At 46.7% G+C, this 14,761-nt stretch overlaps 1 protein-coding gene across 7 annotated transcripts in view; it reads right to left on the reverse strand.

Moving 5' to 3' along the window:
• The window catches only part of PALD1 (phosphatase domain containing paladin 1), a 209,710-nt gene that overhangs the window by 15,968 nt on the left and 178,981 nt on the right, over positions 1-14,761 (reverse strand). For all 7 annotated transcript variants that reach the window (XM_006122784.3, XM_006122783.3, XM_006122786.4 and 4 more), the window contains one exon: positions 13,990-14,145. In XM_006122784.3, coding sequence (XP_006122846.2) covers positions 13,990-14,145 — 156 coding nt within the window. The remainder of the gene's footprint in view (positions 1-13,989; positions 14,146-14,761) is intronic.

Consider the following 14,761-nt stretch of genomic DNA (forward strand, 5'->3'; position numbering starts at 1 on the left):
TTGGGCAGTTTTAGCTTTTATTTTACTGTCTGGTTTGGGGAAAGTTGCTAGGTTTAGTTATGCTAGTGTCATATGTGTATTATTAATATGAAGCAGAGAGACTAGGATATGTACCTTTTTCTAATACATGATTTGTATAAATCCAAATAAATTAATAAATCATGTACTTATAGGCTGTGTCTAGACTGGCAAGTTTTTCTGCAAAATCAGCTGCTTTTGTGGAAAAACTTGCCAGCTGTCTACACTGGCCGCTTGGATTTCTGCAAGAACACTGACTTCCTACTGTAAGAAATCAGTGCTTCTTGCAGAAATACTATGCTGCTCCCATTCGGGCAAAAGCTCTCTTGCGCAAATCATTTGCGCAAGAGGGCCAGTGTAGACAGCACAATACTGTTTTGCACAAAAAAGCCCTGATCACGAAAATGGCAATCGGGGCTTTTTTGTGCAAAAGTGCGTCTAGATTGGCATGGATGCTTTTCCACAAAAAGTGCTTTTGCGCAAAAGCGTCCGAGCCAATCTAGATGCTCTTTTCCACAAATGCTTTTAACGGAAGACTTTTCCGTTAAAAGCATTTGCGGAAAATCATGCCAGTCTAGACGTAGCCATAGTGTTTTTTTTCCCCCCAATCAGAACTTTTCCCAAGTGTAGGCTGTTTGGATCCAGTGTTTTGGTGTGGCTCGTTATAGACAGTTAAGTACATATATATACACACGCAAAAATAAAATGTATGAATGACATTTACGAAATGGAGTTTGTATTTTCTCCCTAGAGAAATTAGCCTGTGGTTTGCAGTTTCAGACTCGGCACTTATGCTGTTCAAATCAAGTTTATTCCTCCTTATACAATGAACCCTGCTTATGAATAGGGTCTTTGGGACCCAGTAAGGCCTAAAAAAACCAGAACAGTGGCTTTTATAAAGAACGGCATTTAGAAGAAATAAACCTATGGCTTTGTATGGGGGAGGGTATTTCAGACGAGGCCTCGCTACAGAGAAGCATTCAGAATTGATTTGTGTTTACGTACACTAGGCATTCAGTTAGTTTTAAGACCAATTCTTTGAAAGTATGAAACCTGGAATAGGACTGAAATTTGCCAGAATATTTAACTTTTTGGCTTTAAAATAAATGTTCTACATGGAAAATGGAATGAGGTACATTTATATTGCAATAGGTACAACTGCATGAAATGAGATTAACAGTCTGCCACTGAAAACAGCGGATGGAGAGTACTGCTACTTCAAATATGCTACTTCATATTTAACATATTTCTCCCTATTACACTTTGTCCAAGTTAATGCATGCTGGCAGAATTCACAACATCCTATCCTGCTACATCACTGTGGGACGTCTGACCACCTGGACCCCAAAAGATTCAACTGGCTGAGGAAGCAGAATGAAGTTTGCTCCCGTTCAGCTCCTGTGGTTTGGGGCCCTCATTTACATTTTACAAGGGATTTTTACTTGGATTTAAGATGCAGGATTTGAGTATCAGATGATCGTTTAAGATTTTACCAGAGCATTTGTCACATGTGCTGGGGATGCAATGTTGGTATTACAGGTGGTCATATTCTAGTCTCCTTAGCATATGCACAATGTGCCTCAGGTTGCACGTGAGCAGGATTCATCATCGCCACATTTGATCCGCTGGATCATTAGTTCCCCGGACAGCTGGATACTGATAGGGAGTGTGATCTGAACACTGATCCTCATCCCTCATCACTGTACAATGAGTATCTTAAGAACCTTTAACAGCCAAACACCCATGCACACCCTTCATTTCCAGTGAGCTCCCTCACCCCTACAACATATGTTGATTGTGGAAGGTTAAAGCACAGGAATGAAGGCTGTCTTGAGCAGCGATTTTCTTGATTTTTTTTCATTGACTGCATTACTGGGAGTTGCACATAAGTAACCTTCACGCTATGCAAAAGAAATGCTGTTATGTTGTAAGTGCACTGGGACTTCTTGGACTGCCTGCCTTTCTCCGCAGAACTTGTACAAATAGTGCAGTTAAGCTAGCCCCCCACCTCCCTTATACACCCTGCCACACACATGCAAGTTTAATCTCTGTATTGAGAGATGTGGAGAGGGCACCAACTCAACCAACCTTTGCATGCATCTACAAATCCTTCCTGGTACCAAATGAGTAATACTACTGCACAGAAAGAGTTGATTGCTTGGATATGAGACATGCCAAAGTCCTGATAACGAAGAAGCCTCCAAAACCCCTTTGTGCCTAGGAACAATGGGAGAAGGGGGGAAGAATAATGCTTTCAAGGGGCAGTTTAATACCTCATAAAAAGGGGAAGGGGGGAAAGAAAGCAGCAGCCTGTCTGTGCCTCACTGTCCCAACAAGCTCCCTTCAATTGAATGGATTGCACTCTATCTCCCTCATTTCCTCAGCATGACCTCATCCCCTGGAGACGGGATCCAGCCCAGACTTGAAGAGTTGGATTGTTTCCTGTTCTGTTTGTTTTAGAAAGGTACAAATAGCCAAATTGTTTCAAACTACTGGGATTCTTTTTCAATGGTAGTATTGGGTGGCAGAGGAGAGTTTGGCTGGGGATTAGTGTATTTTATGGGTGAGCGAAATGAGAGGGGTACACCTATGCTGGGTGCTCAAAAAAGGATACCCTTTCAAGGCCCCATTAACAAAGCTGCTGTTAATCATCTTAGTCCAAAAACTACTTCCAGGACAAGAAAGCTATTAACCTCTCAGGATACTTGACACATGTATAAGCCAGGAAACAGCAGCAGCAGAAAAAGGATGCAGAAGAAATGGAAATTCATTACAAAAATGTATATTCAGGTACACCCAGGCATGTACGCATATTGCACATTGGCGCATAAACACCCATATGCACAGTGAGGGCACGTCTACACTGAACGCTTAATAAGGAATAAGCTATTTCAAAATAGAGTGTCCATACTCATTGGAAGTTTAATCACATTTAAGGCCATCCAGAAGCACTTTGGGCAGGGCATCAGGACAGCACTCTCTTCCTGGAGCTGCTGCCTGGGGCTATCTAAGGCTCGAGCTTAAAAGGACTGCCCCATCCCATACTGCCATGTCTCAGGTTCTTCTTTGCCTACCTCCTTGAGGGACAGCAAGCCCTTTTCTCTGCAGACACCTCAGCACTCTAGCCATGGAGCCAGATAGCTCTTATATGTATTGGTGTACCTGCTGCAGTTTCTCTAGGCTGCCTTCCTGGCCCTGCAGGAACAGAACCCCCAGTTCATTGTGGGGCAATTCCTCTCCACTCTCATGCAGCTTAACCAATCCACCCTCCACTGCACACCACCACTTCTGGTGGTTGACACCAATTCTGACTGGTTGGACTGGATTGTCCTGGAGCAGTGAGATGACCAGCAGTGGCTCCAGAATTTCCACATGCGGGAGGACAACTTTATGGAGCTATGTGAATGGCTCGTCCCTGAGCTCCAGCAATGGGACACCTATATGAGACCCGCCATCCCCCTCCAGAAGCAGGCTGCCATTGCCATCTGGAAGCTAGGCACATCGGACAGCCACCAATCCGGTGGGAACTAGTTTGGTGTGAGGAGATCAACTGTCATGATCAGGAGTACTGACCAGCACCCGGTGACTAGGGAGTTAACTCAGGTACCTAGCAAAGGTGTCAGCTAAGGGGAATAGGGCAATCAGCCAATAATAATGGAGGTAGGAATTTCAAACTGGAAAAGAAAGGTTTTTCTCTCTCTTCTTTGTTTGAGTTCAGAGCAGTTTGTCCCAGGTAATAAGGGAGATGGAGACACTTTCTCTTTCCAAGAATGGACTTCTTGAACACGTGTAAGTAGGGAAAAGTTTAGATAGTCCATCAGGGTTTACTGTTTTCCTTATTTGGGGTTTGGAAATAATGTCTGAGCTGGCTAATTGTTTTTCTCTTTTATAACCAAGGATCACAGCAGAGAGAGAGAGTGTGTGTGTATGTATATATATAGCTCTTTCCACCTAGCCAATTTACTATGCTTGCAACTGTAGTTTTGTTTTGATAAAGATTGTTTTTTTATTCTAATTAAACCGGTATTGGTTTATTGCTGTGTCCTTAGGACTCAGTGTCTAGTTACATGGCCAGTGTCCATTATTGTCTGTGGAGTCCCTCTGTTTTTCACAACTCCAAGCAAAATGGAGGTTGGGGCAGGGGGGAGCTTTAGCTTAGGGAGGGGATTCCCAAGTGATTTCTTCCCTGATTTTCTTGGAATCACTTGGGTGATGGCAAAGAACCCGTCTTGTTTTTTTGTTTGGATCTCAGGGGGACTGAGATTGAATAAGTTTGTCTCTGGGAATCAGAGACAGGTTTTGCAGTTTATTCTTGCTGGCCAGCCCCCCAACTCTGCACGCATAGTGTCAGGTTGGGGGACTGAACCGTGACACCGACCCACAGGGCTGTGATCATGCAAGTATGATGCTCTTATGCTATTGTCCCAAGAGGGCGGTGAACAGCTGGAGTGGGGTTTCCTATGCAAGGTGGTGGTAGGGTGGTGAAGGCTCCCTTCCTGGGAGGTTTTTCAGTTCCACCTTTACAAAGCCCTAACAGGAGATGGGGCAAGTTGGGGTTCCACCTGGTGTGTGTGTGTGGACCCTCGGGAACCTCCTGAGGGCTCTGGCAACCCTGTGATTCTCTGTTTGTCTCCTACAGATGGAGAGGGCCATCAACACCGTCCTGCTGCGCAGCGTCATCAACCTGAGCAACGTGGACCCCATGATCACCAGCTTTGCTGCCATAGGCTTCTATAATTCTGGGGTTGGGGGGGGGGGAGCTATTGACAGCACCCATACCCCCATCTGAGCCCCCGACCACCAGGCATCTGAATACATCAACCAGCAGGGGTACTTTTCTTTGATCCTGCAGGCTCTCATTGACCACCGTGGCCAGTTCACCAACATCTACATTGGGTGGCTGGGGAAGGCACAAGACGCACATGTTTTCTGAAAGGCCAGCCTGTTCCAGAAGCTGCACGCCAGCACCTTTTTCCCTGATTGCACCATCAATGTCAGGGATGTGGACATGCCATTGTGTGTGGTAGGGGACAGAGCCTACCATTTGCTTCCCTGGCTCATGAAGCCCTACATTAGACACCTTGACCCCACCAAAGAACATTATAACACCAGGTTCAGCAATGGCCTATAGTGTTGTTGAGGGCAAATTAGAGCGTCTCAAGGGGAGGTTCCGTTGCCTCCCCACCTGGCTGGACCTCAGGGAGCAGAACATCCCCCAGGTGGTGGCGGTGTGTTGTGTCCTTCACAATATTTGTGAAAGCAAGAGGGAGACGTTCCTGCCAGGGTGGGAGTGGGGGGGGCGGGAAGGGGCAGGGGCAGAGGCTGACTGGATCGGCAGGGCCTTTGAGCATCTGTGCACGGCTGGTATCTGGCTGGCCCATCAGGGAGCTGTGTGTATTCGTGAGGCCCTGAGGGAAAGTTTCACACAAGTGACACTCTCCCTTGGGCCTCCCCACAAGGGGCCTGTGTGTTGCCTCTCTTTGCCTTTCCTCCCATACCCTTCTCCTCTCCCTCCCCTCCCGCAGAGACAATATACTACACTTTTTGTTTGGAAACGATAGAGTCTGTTTTTATTATTGGAGTAAATGTAACTGGGCAGGGACTAGGGTAAGAGCCTGGGATGGGAGAAGTGGGGGAGGGGGAGAAGGAGAGGCTCAGGGCTGGGGCTGGCACCTGCATTGGGTGGTGCCACTGCCTTGTGTGCAGGGCCCTTGATGGCCACCGGGGGGAGGGGACTAGGGGGACAAGCTGGAAGGGCAGGAGCCAGGGTGGGAGATGTCACGGTAGTGACCACCAGGAGTGTTGATGGATTGGCACTGCTACAGCAGCTCCCATTAGGTGTCATGGTGCAGCTGAAAGTCCTCCAGTCTCCGGTCCTGCTGATCCATGAGGTGCTACAGGGCAGCGATATGCTCCCTCTGGAGGTCCTCATGAGATCTCTGGTGCCGGCGGAGCATGTGGAGTTGGGAGGATGGCACGGGAAGTGGTCCAGTTGTGGAGAACAAAGAGAAGGGCAGTCATGCCAGGAGACACTGTGCATGAAAGCCTAGCCCTCATCTCTCAGCTGAGACCAAAAGGCCTCAGGTCAGACAACAGCGATGTGCTTCAAGCAAGGCCACCTGAGGCCTAGACATGGGTTCTTTCCTGCAAGGACACAGATGTCCAAGGGGAGCGCCTCACTACACCCATGTCCCAGGGACAAGCAGACATGCGAAAGTGCTGGCCAGACTGGGAACCTGCGGGTGAGAGGGGGGCTATGGGGTGGCAGGGCTTCCCTCCATGCCGCACACACGCCAGGTCCACGTGCAAGAAGAGGACTTGTATCCCTGGTCACTGGAGAAGAGGGGGTCAGGGAGTTGGGTGTGAGCAGCAGATATTCCTCCATCTTACCGTGCTGTGCCCGGGAGCAAATGCTGCCCCGGGAGCAGATGCTGCCCCGAGAGTGCGTGTATGCCCATGTGTCCTGTGTGGTACAGAGAGAGAGAGAGAGAGAGAGAGAGAGAGAGAGAGAGAGAGAGAGAGAGTGTGCATGCGCACGCACATATCCGCAGCCTCCTATTGGTGGCTTGTGGTGGGAGGGTGTTCCACACCAATGTCAGGAGTAAGACAGGCTCACCAGACACCGTGCGCCAGAGCACAAGGGTTCTCTGTTGCAGCTTCCTGGAGCTGTGCACACCGGACTGGCGCTCCATGTGCACAGACTGCTGCGCGATCCCTAGGCCAAGACGACCAAGCGTGCAACTACCCCATGCCACCTCCCGCCTCCACCCATGTGTGTCTAGGGAAAGTAATGGCACTCACCTGAGGGGCCTTCCCTGGCTTCAGATGACGCCTGGGAGACATCCTGGGTGGGGAGTACTGGCTCCAGGGTGAGCATGACCTCCTGGCTGGCAGGTATCGCGCTGGTGCTAGCCTTGTCTGGCTCCACCTCCTCCACACTGGCTCTGCCCCTCGGGAGGGCAACAGTGGGAGTTTCCAGCTCCGAGTCCTCAACAAGGGGGGGGGGAGAGGGCCTGACCCGCCTCCTAGGATGTGGTGGAGCAGGCTGTAGTAAGGGCAGGCCTGCAGTGCCGCCCCGGAGTGGGAGCTGTGCTCCCTGATGTTGGAATAGGCCTGCTTTAGTTCTTTTACTTTCATGTGCACCTACTCCTGAGTGTGCACATGGCCCTTGGTGGCTAGGTTATCAGCCATCCAGCCATAGACATTCACATTCCTGTGTCTGGTGTGGAGATCCTGGAGGTTTGCCTCCTCTCCACAGACCTCAGTGAAGTCCAGGATCTCCACACACCAGACCAGGAAGGTGCACGCCTCTTCCTTCCCCAGGGAGGGTCCTGTAGAGGGCTCAGTGGGAGCAAAAGAGTCGCTCATGGTGGCAGAAAGTGCTGGTCTGGCTGTGTGGCTCAGGGCTGTCAGGTCCTGTTGCATGCCACACACTGTTTCCCCTGAGGCTGAAGCTATAGAGTTTTGATGAGTGTGGACAGAGTAGCCAGCAGGGCACCTTTGGGATTTCCTGGAGACCTCTTATTTTGAAATAGCTCCATCTGCCCTGTTTACACATGCCCTAGTCCGAAATAGCTATTTTAAAATAGTCGTTATTCCTCGTAGAATGAGGGTTACAGACGCTTGATAATTTGAAATTATTTCAAAATAATGGGCTTGTTGTGTAGACACTCATGTTGTTGTTTTGAAATAACACTGCTGTGTGATGTGCCATAATCCATGATCTAAAGAGGTAAGAAGGGGTGTTGCTAAACCCCATCAACCCCCAGTTATGATAAAGGTCTGTCTGCAATTCAATTTTTAACTATGGTAGTAACCAGTCAGCGCTTAGTTTGCAACTTTGGCAACTCACCATGTCTCACCCTTGCAAGGGCCTAAGCTAGCATGTGTTTGTGTTCCTGTAATCTGTTCTGCCATGTAAATGAGGCCCTGTATCTATCCCCATGTAAGCAGGCTGTGCCTCTGAAAGCTCATACCACCATCTATATGTTTTGTTAGTCTTTAAGGTGCTACTAGGATATTAGGTTTTTTTTAAGTTTTTCCTGTGTAAGCAATTAGGCAGGACATCCCAGACCACACAGCTGCACATGTTACTGACACCACTTTGTGTATGTTCACACAATATAAGATAGCTGCTCAAATGCATAGGTACAAACATAATTAACTAGTGGCATAAGTGGGGATGCACAAATTCAACTAACCTTTGGTTGTGTTGTGAAAACACTGCTGTGGGGCAAGAAACGGTTACAATACACCTAACAGATAAAGGTGTTCACAGAATATTTACAAACACCTGGTTGCACTTGTATGGTAGCTGGGTCCTTAGATTCCTTCCTATGCAAAACTTAGGTTTTAAAATTAAGATACAATACACACCATATTTCAGCACCATCTTGGGAGGGCAAGATTTGGAGCTCCCTCTATGCTAGCTGCGGCTATGACTCAGACACACAAAATGAAAAATTTAAGATAGTGAGTTTTGGCTTTTAAAGGTACCAACTGTATTTGACTGGTATAGAGTTGCGCATAGTTGTTGGATATCTGTTCAAACTTCTTTAAAGAGATAGCTCAAGCTGCCCCTAACTGGCCCACTAGTGAAGGATGCTCTGATACTACCACAAAAAATGCCAGATGTGCCAGATCCAAGAATCAGATAACATGGCTCTTTACAACAAAGCTATCTCTCTGCAATTATGGTCACACAAGCAAATGCATACAATTATTTCTTAGCTCTTAAAATGTGGGACAAATATTTTAATTATCCCCCACTTCCTAGCCTGCATACATTCCAAATTTTTTCACTGAAGTCCTTCCCAAAAATCAAAAGCCACCATCAAAATTTGTAGAGCTCTGCACAGATACAAAACTTGTAACTGCATCCATATCTGTATCTGCAAAAATGAGCTGCAGATATCCACAATGACATCTGTGGATTCCCACTGATATAAAGAAGATATCCGCAAATTCAAAAGGTTTTAGATACAAAATTTGTATCTGCATATATAGCCGCAAAAATGAGCAGCAGATATCTGCATCCACATCTACGGATACCCATGGATATAAAGCTGGATATCCATGGATTTGCAGGTCTCTCAAAATATGTTAAGTCTTCTGTAGCTTAGTCCCAAAAGCACTCTACTAGTGGTAGCAGAAATACCCTTGCAACAACTTTCTGTCCCATGGCACCCTTACAGTTAAACCAGCTGATTTAATCACACCTTTGCCAAATCAACATCATATGATTACTCAGGAGATTTTCACTCTACTGTCCCTTGATAAGGATAGCAAAAGCTATTACCCCAGGGAGGGCAGCTCCCTCTGGCTACTTTCTCCAGTACATAATCTATCAAGAACACACATGAATTCGTCCTTCTGACCAAACCACGGACTGAAATTAACCCATTAACTGCAACACAGAAGCCAGATGTTCTGAAGTTCAATATGCGGGGACAACAGGAAAAGACAAAAGGATACACTAATACATTCCTGCAAAAATCCCTCACCTCATATTACTCACAACCCATAACACCTAAGGCTGAAGGAGGAAAGAAATAACAGGGAGAAGGAGGACGGGGAGCAATTAGGGTTGCCAGGTTTCCGGTATTCACCAGGACAGTCCAGTATTTTCCCCTACTGTCCGGTAAAAAAAAAAAAATCAGAGAATACCGGACACCTGAGATGTCTCCCCTGCCCGACAGAATTTTTTTCTCTTTTTTGGGGGGGGGGGGAGGAGGTTTCAGTATTTATGTTTCAACCATCTGGCAACCCTAGGGGCAATCCAGGTCCAGAATTCGCAGACTTCACAATATACCCATCCCCTTCAACTGTTCCCATTTGACAGCAGTTTTCTCACTCATGGCAATAATCACAGCACTACCATGGACAACCCAGCCCCACCCTTTCCACTTGAGGCCCCATCCCTTCTGCGGGCCTGGAGCCAGGGCCCTGAACAGGGAAGATTTTTAAATTATTTGCACTCCTGACTGAATCAGTGATTCCAGGAACTTGCAGTAGTGATGAACATCAAGAAATCTCACAGTACCATTGCTTGGATGTTAAATGTTCGCTCTCTTTTAAAAAGAAATATAATTAAACTTGTGAAAAGCCCTGTGTGGACACACTTATTTTGGTTTAGTTAAATTGATTCCTAACTGTTTTAAAGCTAACCCAAAATAAGTCAGGTTTTCACCAGACTAAGAACATGTGTATATAGCCTTTTGTACCAATTTAATTAGACCTATTAAAAAAAACCACCTTATGTATACTGATTTAACTTTCACACATAGGTCTAAGCTTGCAAATGTTGTGAAGCACTTCATGTCAGGTAGGATAATGGCAGGGAGGGGGATACTCTCACCACTCAGCAGTGACCTCTGACTGATCGAAGCATGATGCAGATGGGCAGTAGGAGGAATGCCATCCTCTGTTATTTGTCTAGAAGGAAGGTGAACAGGCTACAACATGGAGGCGGGATTGGTAAAGAAAGGAAATGGCAGTGAAACCACGCACTGCCAAACCACAATTGCCATCCATTTCTCTAACAATGCAAACAGTACCAGCTGCCCAGAATAGGTTGCTGTTAATCTAATTCAGATTTAAATTAAAGTGTGGGATGCACCATAGGTTCGACTGTATCATGGGGCATGACCTGCAGATATAAAAGCAGGGACTTGTGGGAGTTCAGGAGTACTTAGCATGTAGAACAGGTGCAATCAGAGAGAGGAATGGCTGATGTAACTGGGAACATTCAAAACAGAAGTGGAAATGAAACAGGCAGTTGGGGATAAAAAACATTACAGGGTAGCAAAGCAGACAGGTCGGTGGAGGAATCTAGATGGGCTGCGATGTTTCCTTACCGCCCAAAATGTTGCTATTTAAACAGTCAGTAGTTTTAAACATGACTAAAGAAAAAATAGTTAGGAGGTCCTCAAGTCTCTTGCTTGAATAAGTCAAATTAAGGCAACAGCAGTGCTTGGGAGATTCAAATTAAAATTAGGAGATCTCCATCTTACCATTACTAAACAGTACAACTTGCCATCTTACCAGCATACTAAACAATATCGACCATTCAGGTTCACAGCAGGATTCTGTAGGGTCAAAAGAAATGGGACTTACATATACAGTAAACTTCCAATAATCCGGCACATTTAGGACCCAGGGGGTGCCGGATTATCAGATATGCCGGACTATCAGAAGGGGGGGCTATGAGGGGTCTGGGGTGGGGTGGGGGGGATGCTACCCCAGACCCCCTCATAGCCCTCCCTTCTGATAGTCCGGCTCTTCCCCAGGAGTCCCCGATTCAGCCGCTGCTGGTCAGTTTCAGCAGCGGATGACTCGGGGGCGCCTGCAGCAGAGCAGCTGGGGTGCTGCTGGGTTGGTCCGGTAGTGCCGACCCTTGGCGCCGCGAGACCAACCCGTCAGCACCCCAGCTGCTGTTGGGGACGCCTGGGGCAGAGCAGCTGGGGTGCTGACAGGTTGGTCCCGCAGCACCGCTCCTCGGCGCTACTGGACCAACCCAGCAGCACCCCAGATGCTCTGCCCCAGGTGTCCCCAAGTCAGCCGCTGCTGATACTGATCAGCGGCTGACTCCAGAAAGCCAGAGGCAGAGCTGCTCTGCCCCAGGCTTTCTGGAGTCAGCCCTGGTCAGTTTCAGCAGTGGCTGAATCGGAATGCCTGGGACAGAGCAGCTGGGGCGCTGCTGGGTTGGTCTGGTAGCGCCAAACCTCGGCGCTGCGGGGACCAACCCAGCAGCACCCCAGCTGCTCTGTCCCAGGTGTACTCAAGTCAGCTGCTGCTGAAATTGACCAGCGGCTGATTCCAGGAAGCTGGGGCAGAGCAGCTCTGTCTCGGGCTTCCTGGAGTCAGTGCTGGTCAATTTCAGCAGCGGCTGAATCCGGGACAGCTGGGGTGCTGCTGGGTTAGTCCCGCAGCCCCGAGGGACAGCGCTACTGGACCTACCCGGCAGCACTCCAGCTGTGCTGCCCCCTGCTTCCCGGATTCAGCGCTGGTCAGTTTTAGCAGCGGCTGAATCGGGCAAGCTGGGGGCAGAGCAGCTCCAATGGTCCAGCTGCCCAGAGCACTTCTGGGTTCCTGATGGTGCCGGACCATCAGGAGTGCCGGACCGTCAGATGCCGGACCATCGGAGTTTTACTGTAGTAGGTGAAATATCTAAGACTTTCTTGAAATGTTTTGAGTTTTTTCCATTTGGCCGTGGCTCATGTGTTTGAGTTACCACCCATTCTCAGATTCATGGGCTAGCCCCATACCCTGTATGCCTACGCTACAGCATAACTAGAGCCCGAAACTATTTGAGGAATCTTGATGTGATCATATTGTATCACCATATCTGGACAACGCACTGGGCTATGGAGATGCAAATAGTGTGAGACAGCCATCATAACAGAAGTGCTCATTCAGATATTAATCGGGACATCCTGTGAATTATGGCTCAGAAGAAGGAAACAGTTGTTTTCCATGACAGCAAAGCCAGGAGGACTGCAGGCTCAACATCCCATTCTGGACTCTCAACATGTGACAGCAAGAGAACAGTTTCTAAGAGATCTGTGTTTCTTTCTGTGAAAACTCTGAGTAGAGGCAAGGTGAAGAGCTAGTGGCTATGAGCAACTGTTGACAGTGAGAAAGCAGAAATGGGACCCCAGGTAAAAGTGAAACACACAAGTAAATAAAAAGTTGCTCTGGTGGGTAATTTTAATCACAAATGGCAGGATTACTTTATTATATGGAGTACTAGTTATATGGAGACCCTCACAGCAGGATTTACTTAAAATAAAAACCCAAGGGTCTCCCCTCCCACCCCTAAAAAAATAAGCTCCAGTCCAAACCATCACCGCAATCTCTTGAAATGAATAGTGATAGAAATGAAGGTACCTAAAGTACATACATGTTCATGAGGCTTTCAGAAAGTTTCTTAGAGGGAAGAAGTTGGGGGAGGTCCTTAAACTCACCCTACCATTCCTGCCCCTTCTCACCTGCAATGGTAGGATTACTTCTGGAGCTAGAGTGGAAGGCGCAACAGACCAGGGTCTATCGTGGGGAAACAGGGAACACTGAGGCTTTGTCCACACTATGCAGCTTTTAGCAACATGACTGTGTTGCTATAGATGTGCCACTAAAAGTCACCCAACATAGCCGCTGTTTTTCCAACAAAATACTTCCGTCGCTAATGCACGACGTGAACTTTGTTGCTCTTCGCACAGGTGCTTCTTGTCAGCCAAAACTGTGTCTTTTAGGGGTGTAATTTTAACACCCCTGAAAGACAAAAGTGTCGTTCAATTGCCAGCATAGACGTAGCCTAAGGGACCAAAGGTTTGGATAAATTCAGTGAAGCACCCATGCTTTGGGGCACACATTCTAATAAAAGTTTCTCAAATGTACTTCCCTAGCTCAGATAGGACCAATATGTGCTGCAGTATACAGAGACTATGTATTGCTGATACTACCTGATAAAGCAATTATGTCACTAGTAATCAATTTAAAACAGGTTTTAAATTGTATCATTTGGCTTCTTTATTTGGTTGAAGTGGACCAAGATAAAGGACTGGAAAGAATTTTTCTATTGGCCTGCACCTATTCTATACAATTGGTCAAGATGGCTACCTTAGGTCTTTTTCTATATTCAGAAATGGCCATTCCCCTTCCAGGCAAGTTTTCCAGCATTCAGATAAACTGACTTTGATTACTGAATGAACTAACGTGCAAACCTGACACACAAAGATGAAAGGCTAGTGCACTAATCCACTTCATTTGAGCACCACTGCAAACATGAGAGAAAGACAAGTTTATGAAATATGCTTTAGTGAAAACTTTAGTCATTACTACACTGAGCCAGTTGTCATTTTCTTACCAATACAAATGTAGAGCCGGAATTGAGTGTAGACCCCATTAACATACACTCAATGCATTTGTTTTTGTTCCCTAAGTGCTAACAGTGGGAGTTGGAAGAATCCTTACCTCCTGCATCCAGACACTGAATGGCCTCTGCCAAGATTCTTTCTTCTCCAGATGCAGGTATGCATTGAACAGGATTAGATAGATGTATCGTTCCAAATACTGTAGGCTCTGCAATTGCAACATCCGCATTTCCTTCTCTTCCTTGGCTGTTTTCCCCTGAAATTAAGGATGATATAATTGTAATGATTCAAAGTCACCCTCACTGATTCCAACTGAACCCCACATACAAGAATGCACTGAAAACTATAATATAGATATATGGGCCTAATGCTGAGCTGATGTAAGCAGGAGGGGATGGGTAGCTATAAGAAATAAGAATTCATTATTTTTTCATCTGAATAGAATAGTCAAGAGCAAGAAATATCATCAAAATGACATTAGATTGTTCCTTCTATTTCTGTGGAAGGGAAGAGTACAGTTAGCTTTACTCTTTGGGGGAACCCTAAATAAATTAGTACTTGAATCTCAGCCTGCACTTAAGGGATCACTTATCCTACCATTTGGTGCTTTCAATTGAACAATTCCACAATGAGCAGAATGCCTTCTACTTTTTAAAAATAGTTCATCACTGAGGTGTTCTGCCTTTTAGAAATGATCTACTACAAAAAAAATCTCCTTTTCCCCTTTTAGACTATTCCTGCAGTTGAGATGTTCCCTGTTTTAATTCCATTGGTATCTATCCTGAGAGACTTCCCCCATGCAAAAGTTCCCATTATTTGGTGAGAGGTGTGATGCCATGAAGAACCTATTTCACTGGGGAACACACTGTGTA

The sequence above is a fragment of the Pelodiscus sinensis genome, chromosome 8 (assembly GCF_049634645.1).
Source record: "Pelodiscus sinensis isolate JC-2024 chromosome 8, ASM4963464v1, whole genome shotgun sequence".
In the NCBI taxonomy this organism is placed as follows: Eukaryota; Metazoa; Chordata; order Testudines; family Trionychidae; genus Pelodiscus; species Pelodiscus sinensis.